The following is a 14571-nucleotide window of genomic DNA, read 5'->3' on the forward strand; positions in this document are numbered from 1 at the left end:
ATAAGTATTTGGTCAATAACAAAAGTTCATCTCAATACTTTGTTATATACCCTTTGTTGGCAATGACAGAGATCAAATGTTTTCTGTAAGTCTTCACAAGGTTTTCACACACTGTTGCTGGTATTTTGGCCCATTCCTCCATGCAGATCTTCTCTAGAGCTGTGAGGTTCTGGGGCTGTCGCTGGACAACACGGACTTTCAACTCCCTCCACAGATTTTCTATGGGGTTGACATCTGGAGACTGGCTAGGCCACTCCAGGACCTTGAAATGCTTCTTACGAAGCCACTCCTTCGTTACCCGGGTGGTGTGTTTGGGATCATCGTCCTGCTGAAAGACCCAGCCACGTTTCACCTTCAATGCCCTTGTTAATGGAAGGAGGTTTTCACTCAAAATTTGACGATACATGGCCCCATTCATTTTTTCCTTTACACGGATCAGTCGTCCTGGTCCCTTGGCAGAAAAACAGCCCTAAAGCATGATGTTTCCACCCCCATGCTTCACAGTAGGCATGGTGTTCTTTGGATGCAACTCAGCATTCATTCTCCTCCAAACACGACGAGTAGAGTTTTGACCAAAAAGTTCTACTTTGGTTTCATCTGACCATATGATATTCTCCCAGTCATCTTCTGGATCATCCAAATGCTCTCTAGCAAACTTGAGACGGGCCTTGACATGTACTGGCTTAAGCAGGGGGACACGTCTGGCGCTGCAGGTTTGAGTCCCTGGTGGCGTAGTGTGTTACTGATGGTAGCCTTTGTTACTTTGGTCCCAGCTCTCTGCAGGTCATTCACTAGGTTCCCCCATGTGGTTCTGGATTTTTGCTCACCGTTCTTGTGATCATTTTGACCCCACGGGTGTGATCTTGCGTGGAGCCCCAGATCGAGGGAGATTATCAGTGGTCTTGTAAGTGTTCCATTTTCTAATAATTGATCCCACAGTTGATTTTTTTACACCAAGCTGTTTACCTATTGCAGATTCAGTATTCCCAGCTAGGTGCAGGTTTATAATTTTGTTTCGGGTGTCCTTCGACAGCTCTCTAGTTTTGGCCATGGTGGGGTTTAGAGTGTGACTGTTTGAGGTTGTGGACAGGTGTGTTTTATACTGATAACGAGTTCAAATAGGTGCCATTAATACAGGTAACAAGTGGAGGACAAATCCCTCCCGACCCCACTAGGGACAAGGGTGTAAAGAAAATGGATGGATGATAATATTGATCAAACAATCAACGGGCTTATTGGAAAGTTTTGTTCTTCAGTGCAGCACTGCCATCTACTGGTTGATATCTGTATAAGTGCAAAAAATTCTAGAAAACTAAAATTATCTCGTTAGTACTTCTAGTATCAGACTCTCACAAGGACAAAAAACACGTAAACATTGATACTATCAGTTAACAACCAAGAATTAAAATAACTTTTAAATCTTTAATGTTACTGCTTTATGTTGGTAGAAAATTGAAATGATAAATTCGGGTGGATATCATGCTTTATTGTTTCATTTAACTGACGTATTTAATGAAATGGGACAATATTGTGATTAAAAGCACTTCTGCAGCAATGAATGCTGCTGCAGATAAAAATGTATTAGTTACATTTTTAAAGCGATAAAGCCTGTATTTTTGTAAGTTTGAAGAAGGCAACATATTATTTGACCTCTAAATAAAATTGTAAGCTTTTGAGAAGTGTAATGTCTCATGCTCTTGTAAGTACTGCATCAACACAGATAATTATTGGCCAGAAACTGTCCAAGAGAGGGCGCTGTGGTACGGAAGATTTAACAAAAAGAAAACGAGCTCTCAAAGATTAGGGTTTTGTTTTGTTGTTGTTGTTTTTTGGGTGGTACTGCCTAAAACGTAAAGCTGATTGTAGTTTCAGCTCTGTAACAAGTTCAAATAATGTTATATTTTTTAGAAATACAAAAAACAATTGGTTTAGAATATGGAGATGTTGACATAATCTCATTAACTCTAACTACGTAATCACTTCTCTGTTATCTAGAAAATGTTTGAAAACTCATGATGCCATCTTAATAAAACTCTAGAAACATTTTCTCTATTCAGGCATATTACAGCATGTAATGTGAACAACACACTGCAATATGACTTAGACACGATTTAGAGAACATTTTACAATCAGTGAAGTTAAAAAAAAAGTATCTGTAAGATGTAGAGTAGATCCACTACTTCTTGTTATATCAAATAAAATAGCTGATACTCTTGAACACATCGTCATTTCTTAGGATCATCTTGTGGAAGTATATTTTCCTGGCTGGATGAACAGCAGGGGGTCTGTGTGCCGTGTTTCTTTGAGGGGGTTCTCTAACCTCCTTTTCCACACATATTCGGGGACGCGCATCCTCACACACACACACACACACACACACACACACACACACACACACACACACACACACACACACGCGCGCGCGCACCCACCCACACACGCGCGCGCTCACGCCCCCTCCCATCCTGATTGCTGTGCTGTGCGGCGCTGCTGCAGATAACATGCCCCTCTGTGACCACCGGCAGCAATGAACGACTCGGTTTGAAGGTAGCGGCTCTGCGGCATGGATGTCCGCTGACTGAAGGAGCAGCCTTTATGGATTGGAGCTCAACGTCGCCGGAGCAAATCTGGAGAAATTCAGAGAGGTGAGGTGGAATGTGTGAGGAGAGAGAGAGAGAGAGAGAGAGAGAGAGAGAGAGAGAGAGGGGGAGACATGTAGGAGGCGCTCTCATTGGGCAATTTATTCTATTTCACCTTTTAGACAAAACACGACTGACAAACTGCGGATTAGGCTAATATGAGCGCCTCTTTGTAACAAGAATAGAGCTTATTTATTCATTATCAGCCATGTTTGTCTCAGCCCATCACACAGCAGGCCATTTTCTGCTGACAGTGTGTGGCTGTCTCTATCACTGCATGCTCTATAAATCAGATGCAGTTGACGATGCCGCTTTTTACATTCACAGCGGTATTGTCTTGAGTGTTTCTCAATTAGTTGATGTAATAAAACCAATAAGTTAACAGGGACTACATTTGAATGTTATGTAGCAGAATTTGACCTAGTTTGCAATACTGGGCATAAATTAGGATGTAAAAGGGAAAGTAGGCCAATTCTCCTTTTGGCCTGGGAACCACTCAACACAGCTGATTAGATCACATTTCTTCAGGTAATGATGAAGCAGAACAAATTATAGGGATCAAATGAGTCGGTAAGCATGCTGAAATAAGGAGCTGGCTCATATTATGATATTTTGTGCTGCATTATAGAATCCTCCCACATGAAACACTAACTACTGGGCTTTCCCGCAGATATTTTCATTTAGAAAACAGTTGTGCAGTGGCCAGCCCACAACACTTATGCTACATTTAGACCCCTTCTATTCCTTCTTGGTGAAGTTTTAAATCTTTGGCACGCACCAGCTGTCTTTACGTTTTATGGTCCAGCAGCTGCCAGGAGAATTTACCATGCATTGACTCAGTGTGGAGCACTGTCCTTAGCAAAGTCTTCGCAAATGAGTGTGCAAAAGTGCCTCTGCTGCTGCATGTTGGGGTGTGTCTGTCTGGTTAGTAGTTCTGACTGTACATCGACTGCCTTGCAAAAGTTTTAATAGCCATTGAACTTTTACCACATCATAGTGAAAAACACAAATGAGTTTTATTGAGATTTTAAAAATAAACCAACACAATGGATGCACATTTTTGTTAAAGAAGGAAAAACTAAGCAAAAACTTGGATGGATGCAGGTAATTACAGAGCCATCTAGGAAGGAGCAATTGTTAAAAAAAAAAAAAAAAAAAAAAAAAAAAGCTTCAAAACATTTGAGGCAGGGGGGGTTCACCAGGTCAAAGTTCAGACTTAAATCCATACGAGAATCTGTTGGAAGGATTGAAAATCAATATTTACAGGCATCCTCCATCTTATGTGGCTAAAGAAATATAAATCTCTAGACATATAAAGGCTTTTAGAAAAACCAACATCAAAAGACTGCCGGGGGGGGTAACTGCATCAAAATATGTTTCTAAAAGTATTAACTCGGGTTAATATTTTTATGCAAATATTTACCACACTTCTCAGATTTTTTTGCTTTAAGGTATTTTAAACACCGCTTTCTCTGCTTCACAGTATTATTATATGAAATAATACAATTTATAATATTATAAGACTTTTGCAAGGCACTATGTGCTTATGTGTGTTTGTCGCTCACTGCTTCTCCTAACTGTGGTTATGATCAGAACGTAGCCTTCTGGTTGCTTAGCAGTTGGTATTTAGGACTATTTGAACTCTGACCCCAAGAGTAACCTCCCCAAACACCACATATCTCCCCTGCTGAGACTCCCCAATGAGCTTTACAACCCTGGGTTTATAAATGACATCCTGCTGTTTTAGTGAAAAGTGATTGTTGCATTTTAATTCAAAATTCATTCTTCCTGGATACGGAATGGTCAGCTGTTAATTATTCTGTGTCATTTGCTTAATTTAGAAAGTAGTGTGGAGTAACAGATACTTTTTAGGTGTGACTTTTCAGTGCGCTCCCTACTTATGTATTCATTCTTCCTCTAACAGCGCTGTGGGGGGGAATTCATCATCTAAGACCACAGGTCACATGACAGGTAAGCTTTTATTTAATCAACCATATGTAAAAAAAAAAAAAAAAAAGATCAACTTTCTAGATATAACTTTATTTTTTTGTTGTTTTTCTGTGATTTCTCTAATTTGACTGCTTTCTCTTGTTTAGATTTGTGTAGTGATGAAGCAGACAACTCTCCTCCTCTTCAGCCTCACACACTCAAGCAGTTTGAGCAGGTGAGACTCTTTGCCTTCCCTCTGATACGCGTCACTGTGCTTAAATGCTCTGCAAACCGTAAGTGTGCTCTGCTGCACCAGCATGATGAATGGCATCTTTGCTACTAAAAGGAGGCAATGTGTAGTTAGGCCTAATTTAGCCAGAAATTATTACAGTAAAAAAAATTAAAATTAAAAATTCAAGTGGAGAACAGATGAAAAACACCCAGAACTCTATTTTAATCTTCCTTTGGGGACTCAATTAAGAATTCGATGTCGTCTGCAACACCCCTGTTGATGCCCAACTACATTTTAATATATTTTCAGAAGGACATCGTATTTAGTAAGTGTAACTATCATGTTATTATGAGTAAGAAGCGAGCTGCCACATTTGATTCATAAATACTCACACACTTACCAAACTGTATTAAGCTTGTGATCTTATTCAGTCGTTTTCTGGAGTTGGACTTTACAGTAAGTCCAAAAAGTACCAAGATACTCATGAAGTATTGCAAGTTTTGTAGACATTAACGTTTGTAACTCGTCTTTCAAACCTCTTGCTTTAAAAGCATTACATTATGAATCTTTGTTTTTGAAGATAATAGCATTTTGGGAATTTGCAGATAAAATAGTGTAATAGTGACTACATGGAATAATAGACTTTACTCAGTCAACAATTTAACTGAAATTCTAAAAATAGAAATGTAAGTTTCTTTATTTGTTTATTTATTTATTTACTGGTTAAATTTTGACAATAATAATTCACTTTATATTTTTGCATGTTTTGCTGTTTAGGTTGAGTTCTGAAGATGAAGTAGAAACAAAGATAAATCATATTTTATGTGGCAATTTAAAGCAATATTAACCTTTAGATGTGGTGCTTTCGGACAAAGATTTTCTAGTTTTGTCATATTTGATAAATTCATTAATTTCAGGTACAAAATACAATAAAATAAAAATGATGTCCCTATAATATTCTAAAGTGTAATAAATACAATGCTAGATGAATAACAAATGACATTGTGTCGTCACTGTTTCACAAAACCTCCCATAAACTGCAGAAAGTGAAAATTTTGCTCTTGTTGCTTGTAAAATAATTAAAACGTCCCTTTGCAAACATGTGGGGCCAATTAAATACACTTAAGCTGATCATCAGGAAGTGTGAACTCTTACAAAAAAGCAAAGTTTGAGGAATTTGCATAATGCACATTCAAAAACAGAGAAAGAAAATGTTTTATTTTACTGGTGTAGGCTAATTGTTGCAGTACATTCATACTATTAAAGTGAATAAAAACATACAAATAGGACTGCAAAAGGCCTTGATTAGCACACTAGACCGGCTAGCATATTACATTTTAAACACTAGAAAATATGTGGCTTTTGAAAAGTTTGCTAAATGTTTGTCACAAAGGCTCTTCTTTAAACAGTTTATTGCTTAAAGGATACAGTTTTACAACATACAACAATTTTTGCTAACACAGAGGTTTTTAAATGACAATTGTATTTGATGAAAATAAACGCATTCCGAACTACCCCTGTTCTGTGTGAAAAGCTAACAACTGCTTGTTCTACCCTGGAGAGCCACAACTGTCATCAAGCATTTGCAGCGACTGCCAGCGAGTGTTGTTAAGGTATTTTGGCCCACTCTTCTTTGCTGGAGACGTTCCAAGCATTTATGGTATGTTTAAAGCAATGCAATCAGATTTAGGTCCAAACTTTGATTAGGCCACTCCCAAAAGTTCATCTTATGCTCTTCAATTACGCCCCAGACCGTCACAGGCATGTTTGATCACTGATGTGTTGTAATCTTTCTGAGCTCTGTAATTCTCAAAGCTCAGAAAGGTTTTGATTTCATTCTCACACCTTTCCTTAAAACACGCGCTTTAGTGTTCATTTCAAAAAGTTTTTTTTAAATCCAGACACATTGAACATCAAAACAAAACAAAACAAATATTGCAGGCGGAGCTGCTGAGCCGTGTAAGAAAAGAAGAGTCTCTTCATGGTGGAAGTCCACGGATGTGTCGCTCTTCCTCCTGACACACACACACTTTAAAGTTTCTGAGCACACACACTCAAACTTGGGCTGTCCACTACTGATCCAGAGCTGAAGCATGTGTGTGTGTGTGTTGTTGAAGATAAGATAATGTCATCATGTGTGAATAGTTAAACTGACACACATGATGTCATCACTAAAGTCATGTGGGGGACTTATCTTGGCGCCTTGCCTATGCCTGTTCTGAATTATTTAGCAAAAGGACGAAATGCGACTCTTTAATGGCCAGAACTAGAAATGAGGTAATTAATCTGTTTTCATCACAACCTCATCAGACCCTTTTATTTGGTTCTAGAGATCTGCCGCTTGGTAAAAGACAAAATAAAAAGAGACACATTTCATGAAGATCCATGCTCTGTTTTTGCTCTTTACTCTCTTCTGGTTACTGATCTCTCTGTGGGACGGTTCGGGATTCTCTGCTCTGTGAGATTCAGGACACCTCCCTATTTATAGCCTCCTGGCTCAGAGATCCCAGTTCTCCTGTTTCTTCTCCAGCTTCTTTTTACTCACCTGTTTATCCCTGTCCCAGCAGCTTCTCCAACTTTAACTCTTAGCTGCTTCGTCTTTGTCAGAGCTGGGTTTATTTGTTGTTGTTGTTTTAGATCAGCTGTAGAGGAAATGGTGGGAAACGATTTAATGGTAGTTTCTCCCTGCAAGAACATCCTTAATTCCTGACTAGGATGGCACCTTTCTATGTTGTTTCCCTTTTTTATTCTTAGTATTATGTGGGCTCACGCAGAGAGGCAGAACATCTGGGGTGGGTAAGATGTTAGCCAAGCTGCTAGCATGCTAACTTTCCACAGGATCATCTGGATTTTGGAGATATTAAATGTCCCCTTGCTGGCCGGGAAAGAAACCGAAGTTAGTGAGTGAGGTTGAATGATATCAACTACATATAGTCAGACTGAAATCTGCTTTTGGAGCATCTCCCACTGGAAGGGGATCCTGGGACAGACCCAGAACCTACTGGAGGGATTTTATTTTCCTGCTGGTCTGGAAAAGACCCAGAGTCCCCCAGAATGAGCCAAGGAGAGGGATATCAGCCTTTTCTAGCTGTGTTTACGTGTGTTTATGAATGGATGAATTAAAAAAATAGAACTGTGGATGAAATCCTCTCTTTTAAGGTCTTTTTATTGCAGCAAGATAAGTTATGCAATTTGGCCCAAAGCTACCATGTGACATGAAGGGCTTGGAGCATTATATTTAGCGATATAAGAATAAGTGATGACTCTCAGCTCAAAGTGGGATGTTCTCTCTGGAAAGCAGAACTGAAACCTAAAGCCAATCACCCACGTCGTTGTTGCATTTACATTGGTTCTGATACAATAGATAAACCTGTTAAAGTGTCACTGAACTGATGACTTCAGTGAGATTTTCCTCTGATTCATTTAGCTGTGATTAACCAGACTGTAAGCTCAACAGTGAGCCTCTTCTTCATCCAGCCCCTGTTTGTCCTTTCACCTCGCCTTTTTAGCAGAGGGATGAGATTTCTCACTGTGTCACAACTCCCTGTAAGCCCTCTGCTTCCTCCTTCCTCCTCCCTCCTTCCCTCTCCTCTCCTCCTCTTCCACTCGTCTCCCCTGGCGGTGTGGGATTCCTGGGATGTCTCCTCCTGTAAAATAAGCTCCTGTCCCATCCCCAGGCAGTCCACAGCCCACCATGGAGCCACTGCGGCTGCATCTCTGACGGCTGTGCTGCAGAGTGGCTCTCTGCCCTGAAAACGTCCGGCGAGTGTCAAGAGTTTGAGTGTTTGTGTGCTTGTGTTTTAGTTTCAGTGAGCGCCTGGTCTGGAGACAGCAGCCAGGCCTCACGGTCTGTCAGAGAAGCCAAGGCGTCACTTTGTTAGTACTTCTCTTTTTGAGAGAATGCCCTCATGGAAACAGAGGTAGCATGTCTGCCTGCGGCGGGACTCTAACAGACGGACAGGCCGGGACCGTTACCGTCCTTTAACGTGGACTCGTCGTTCTGCCGTGATGCAGAGACGTCCATTTGTTTCTGATCTATAACGGACATGCTGAACAGTGTCGGTGCGCTTTGACGGTCATGTCTAACGGTTACCGTACTTTATCGCAGCACCTGAATGACCTGAAGAAGGAGAACTTCAGCCTCAAGCTCCGCATCTACTTCCTGGAGGAGAGGATTCAGCAGAAGTACGAGGAGAGCAGTGAGGATGTCTACCGTACGGTGAGTAGGACGGCTGCTGCCAGGGCATTTTTTTTTGCTTTATGGAGGAATTTAGCATCGAGCAGTTGCACATTAATCATAGTTAGTGATTCTGATCAGATGTTGATTTATTGCCTCTGCCTGATTGCACAGCTGTGATGCTGATGTAGGTGTGGTGAACTGCAATGTGTTTGTTGTTGAGAGATGAAGCTGCTCTGTGGAAAACTTAATATTTGTCCTACTTCAGTTTTCTGAGTTCTGTAATTACCACGATTGACCAGTTATTCCAGTTCAGCTTAACTGGGGCTAATTTCTCAGAAATACTTACTAACTTACTTCCAAGCGGTAAATTCTCACACACATTTTCTTAATATATTTAACGTAGTTTTGCTTTTCATTGTGGTACCCAGAAGGATTTGCAAATATGTGGTTTGTCAAACTGCATTAATTTCTCGTAGTAGAAATGGTGGATACATTGGTATCCAACAGGTGGATACCAATGTATTAGTTGCTATCCACCTGTTGTTTTCTCAGACCGTGTGAAGTGTGGAATAACACAGTGCTGCCCCTCCTCCACTTGCTGCTGAACACCTCCAGCCAGCTGGTTGAATAAAAGCTCTTAAACTTTTCGGATACATACTAAATTTCAAATTCAGCTGTTTGGTGTTAATTTGGAAAACATGAACAGTAAAGAAGTGGAAACTAAAGGAGTGTAATCCATTACTGATGTTTAGCTACCACTGTTTTTAAAACTGCCTTAGGTAAGCTTCAAATTACATATTAATCAATTTGTTTGTTTTGTTCTTTAGTTTCTGGGTTAACACTGAAACTGAAAGACACGTCTGGGTGTTGGATCATGATGCGAGCAAATAAAATGTGCTATGATTTATACATTTGCTGCATGTCCTAAATTGTCATTGCATTTTATGCAATATTAAGGCAATATTAAAGGAATGGTTCAGGGAGATTGAGTTATAGAATTAAAAACAATAAATGGTTGTACCTGCATTTGGTGTCTTCATTCAGTATAAATCCAGATTGCTTTGTCCAAGAGATTGAAGCTAGTAACGAGTCAGGGGCCAACAGGAAGGGCAATGTGATGATCTTCAACTGTGAAAGATGGAGAAATGTTGATGAGCTACCAAAGCAGATTGTGAGACTATCTTTAATTAAAATTTTAGGCATTGCAGTTGTATTCACTTATTCAGATGCATAAATCTTGTTTTCTTTGTTGTTGTTGTTTTTTTTTTTCAACTTAAGTCATATGAATATAGGATGTAATGGTTACTGGATTTTATTATGACATTTTTAGTAAATTAGCATTGGTATGCAATATTTGAAACTAGAATTACAATTAAAACCTTTATATCTCTCCAGTGACTGTGTATTAAAAACAAATCTGAGTCAGTTGATTGTTGACTGGGTGCATAATGTGTTCAGGCTGCAGGCTGTAGTTTATTCCTGACTGATTTGATTTAATGTCAGACATACAGCGGGGTGTGTTTGTGAGAGGTGTACCTGGTGGTGCTCTATGATTTATTTTCTTTGATTGCTACAATTCTAAGTGGGGAAACTGTGAAACAATTAAGACTCAAAACTATCACAGACCTTTGCAGATAATGAAAGATCAGGACCTTAAACCCCGAGACAGGTGGACAATGAAAAAGGAACCAGATGAACTAAATAGAGGTGACAAGTAAAGTCTAAAATGATTTATGATATGGCAAAAAATATAATGTCATAAAGTTTTGTCAACATTTTTGAAACATAGATTAATTAGTTTGTAAACTTTTATCAACTTTGTTCAAGCACAGATGACTTTTAATACGCAAGAACCATTATGCACTGATGCTGCAGGCAAGCTGATCTCTAATCCTTCATGAGATAATATCCTCTTATTGCCGTATCAAAAGAATCATCAGTTATTTCCTTCTAATTTTGCTCAGCACTACGTGAATTGCACAAAATAATCTCTTTGGCTTCATTTATACTTTTAAATCCCAGTCACCTGCACTTTTATATCCGCTTGCTTTGTTTTTAAATCTGTCGTTTTCATGCAACTTTTGGGTGGATTTCAATATTTCCTGCTTCCAGTCTTTGACCTTTGAAATGGTTATTTGGAATGGTTATTTTTGAGATTACACAATTACTGACTCAAACAGGAGTGAAATGAAATTAAGACACGCCCATCTATGGAATGTGTTGCTGTGTTTCTAAATGCATTCGGTCCTTGTGTTTGTCTGGTTGTGTAAAATGTGCATTTACAGTAAGGTGACCCTGTCCAGCTGTTGTTTTGCTGTTCAAGCCAGCGTTTAAATCTCAAATATTTTCATTTCCTTTATTGAAAATCCTTCCTGATTCCTTGTAACTCTTCAATAAGAGCAACTTAGAGTCTGCGAGATCCATCTAAACAAGACCTAAGCCTTCTGCTGCTTATCTTCCACTGTCACAGCATACCAGTAGAGACTGAGTAAAGTGACTGCTGCTGTGCCGATATGGGATTTTACAATCTCTCAATCTCTGTGGCGAAAGGTCAATGAGAAAATTCAGTTTATTGAAAGCTAAATCTTATTTTTGCTGTGATTTTGCCCGACCTGAGTCGGTCATATCTGTGAAACTTGGCAGTGAAACACGCTGCATGCGAGGTGTGTGAGTCCTGGGTACATCACACTCCAGAATCTCTATTTATAGATCGGGCTTCAGTGCGCTGATTTATTTATCACATGTATCCTGATGAATGTCCACGAGCCGAATGTGCTATTAGCTCCCTCGTCCCCCTTTACCATATCAGGCCTTTTATCACCTCTGAATGTCAACATGTGGCTTAAGCAGAATGCCCGAACCTCATAAACTCAAAAACAGATTAGATTGTACTTTAACATTTCCAGTATTATATGAGTGAAATGTAGCAGAAATTCACTTTGCTGTGAAAACAACAGACAAATCTGCAAATTATTGTGTCCTGTTTTCATGTAAAATAAGATGTTATGACATCACAACACAGTTTAGTCAGATTCTGTCATACTATTTGATAGCACCTAATTAATAAATGATCTCCATCACATTATGTGTTCATTGCACCCCTGCAATCAGCCATTTTTTCCCCTCTCGTAGTTAAAAGCAGAGCTGTTGCTGAGGGTCTTCGGGTCAGGAAGAGTGTAAATAGCAGGTGCACAGTGATGAGTATCTATAATTAGATCTGTCTTCATGATCGGAAGATATCTGTCTTCTGGTAAACTATGTTATTGACACCGAGTCGGCTCTCATCTGTGTTATACTGTCTATTCGTGTACCTGTAAGTACCAAACGTAAATACTCTCTGATAAACTTTTGGGGTTTCTAACCAAAAGTTAGAAACCCCAGTGAATCGCTTTGCATCAGTTACATTAGCTGGAGATAGGCACCAGCAACCCTCCCGACCCCACTAAGGGTCAAGGGTATAAAGAAAATGGATGGATGGATGAATTGCTAATGGTGAAAATTTTGTAAAACTGATTTATGTAATCAAATTCAAACAGGGCAATTTTCCTAAATAATTAGTATGCTGATCTGCATAACCTGTCAAGTGACAGGGAAGAAAAAAAATAACTCATGCCCTTGACTTGTTATAATTAGATGAGAACGAAGGGTATTTCCCCCATGTCAATAATAAACAATTTTTCACAGATTTACTAAAGCTCTTACAATGACATATATATGACAGAATAAAACAAGAGCAGAATTTACTCTGGATTGAAACTCATAAATTTCTTTCTTGTATAAAAACTTAAAATGCACCAGAGTTTTATAATTTTCTCTGTTAAGGTTTCTTCTGTTAAGCTTTGACTGATTTAAGAATTAACAATGTTAGAAGTTATTCTTCCTGCTGTCAGAGGTCATTAATCCACAAGAAGACCAGAAATGATGTCACACCATAAAAACAGGGATTAAAATCACATTTAAAATCTTAAATTGAGTACTTGCCATGTTTACCATGTTTAGCATTGCTAGCAAGAGTCGCTGTGTTTATTTCCAGAGGAATGTAAACTTCTGACTTAAATCACTGAAAAGCTGCCAATATTTCCAAATCCAGCACATTCAGGGACAGATGGGAGCTCAAAAGGAGAAAACAGAGCAACTTTGCTGTAATATGTTCAGAGGTATCTGCCGCAGTGAGCTACAAATCAGTTTGCTCCTTTGTCAGTTTGACAAAATGTCCACAAAACTAACATGAATCTAAATTTCCGGCTTGAATTGCATTGTTGTACCACTATAAATTGTGTAGAAAAATTATGAAAATGGCAAAACTCTGAAATATCACAGGTGCAAAATAGCCGTCTAACTCCTTATTGTAGCAACAGAAGCACCTCTGTATAAAGAAAGCATGTCTTTCTTTTTAATGTCATATGTGCTTCTTCTGACTTCATCACCTTACTTAAACGGAAAATGGCAAAACCTTTGTCTTTTTCCACTGTTGACAACTTTCATACCAAAAAGTGGGCTGTGCTTCTCCACTAAAAATGTCTAAACTACTACAGTGCTGTTTAAAATCTGAGTAAAATTGAATTAACAGTATACCGTATTTTCCGGACTATAGAGCGCACCATATTATAAGCCGCAGCTACAAAGTTTTTGAAAAAGCCAGACTGGGCTATAAGCCGCTGGTATCTTCGCTGCTCTCGGCAGCGACCCAGCAGAGGGCAGCAGAGGGCTGCCTCCTAATAAATTTGCTGGATTTATTAGGACGCAGCCCTCTGTCTCCAACGCCGAACCATGGTTTTGTTCACCCCGAGTTTACGTGAAGCAGCTCCATTTCCCTCCTGTACAGCCAGATCGATAGCCTTCAACTTAAAAGCTGCATCATGTGAGTTTGAAGAAATTAGCACTTTCTTCTTTGATTTCCAATTTTGACTTCCAATGATTCACTTCCTGCTACAGAGCCCCCTGGTGGTTGAAGAAAAATACACAGAAAAGCCACACCGGGCTATAAGCTGCATGGTTCAAAGCGTGGGGATTCTAGTCCGAAAAAGTGATTGTAATATGAGTGATATGTAACTTTTGCATTGATCCTCACCTCTAAGCAACACTGGTTAATGGGCATGGCTCCAGAATAAATATTCATGGTTGTGGATGGAGGGAAGCTGTAAAGGTTTTCTAAGAGTTTGGCTGCAAGAGCTGCAGATTTTTTTAGATCTTGCTGTTGTTTCTAAACATCACAGCCAGAAAAGACTTTAATCCATGATAACATGCAGGAGAAAGAGGATCCGGTAAATGGTTCTCATCTGCCTGTCAGTGGACAGAATGGAAAGAATGAGTTTCACCCTTTTTAAATCCTCCTACCCCGTCCCCATGTAAGCAAAGTAATTGCCCCCTAAATGCCCCCTCTGGGCTCAAGCAGGTAAATAAACTGCGGACTTCAGCCTCTGGCCCCTGTGAGTGAATATCTGAGCTGCTCTGAATGCTCCAGCTCTAAATATAAAAGCCATGACAGCACAGTCAGATGTCCTGCTGTACCGATGACACATAACACCCATCGGTGCTGATTTACACAGCAGAGAGGCCACAGCGTATTGGGAGAGTCCGAGGAAACAGAA

The 14571-nt window shown here is 39.5% G+C and overlaps 1 protein-coding gene across 1 annotated transcript in view; it reads left to right on the plus strand.

The window, feature by feature from the left end:
- Nucleotides 1–2467: 2467 nt before the first annotated feature.
- LOC103479415 (myomegalin) overlaps nt 2468–14571 on the plus strand; it is a 43817-nt gene continuing 31713 nt past the window's right edge. Inside the window, exons 1-4 of the mRNA XM_081598378.1 lie at nt 2468–2645; nt 4564–4610; nt 4736–4803; nt 8909–9019. Of these exons, the coding sequence (XP_081454504.1) occupies nt 2596–2645; nt 4564–4610; nt 4736–4803; nt 8909–9019 (276 nt within the window). The 5' untranslated portion in view covers nt 2468–2595. The remainder of the gene's footprint in view (nt 2646–4563; nt 4611–4735; nt 4804–8908; nt 9020–14571) is intronic.

This window comes from Poecilia reticulata, chromosome 17 (genome assembly GCF_904066995.2).
Source record: "Poecilia reticulata chromosome 17, P_reticulata-male-v2, whole genome shotgun sequence".
NCBI lineage: Eukaryota > Metazoa > Chordata > Actinopteri > Cyprinodontiformes > Poeciliidae > Poecilia > Poecilia reticulata.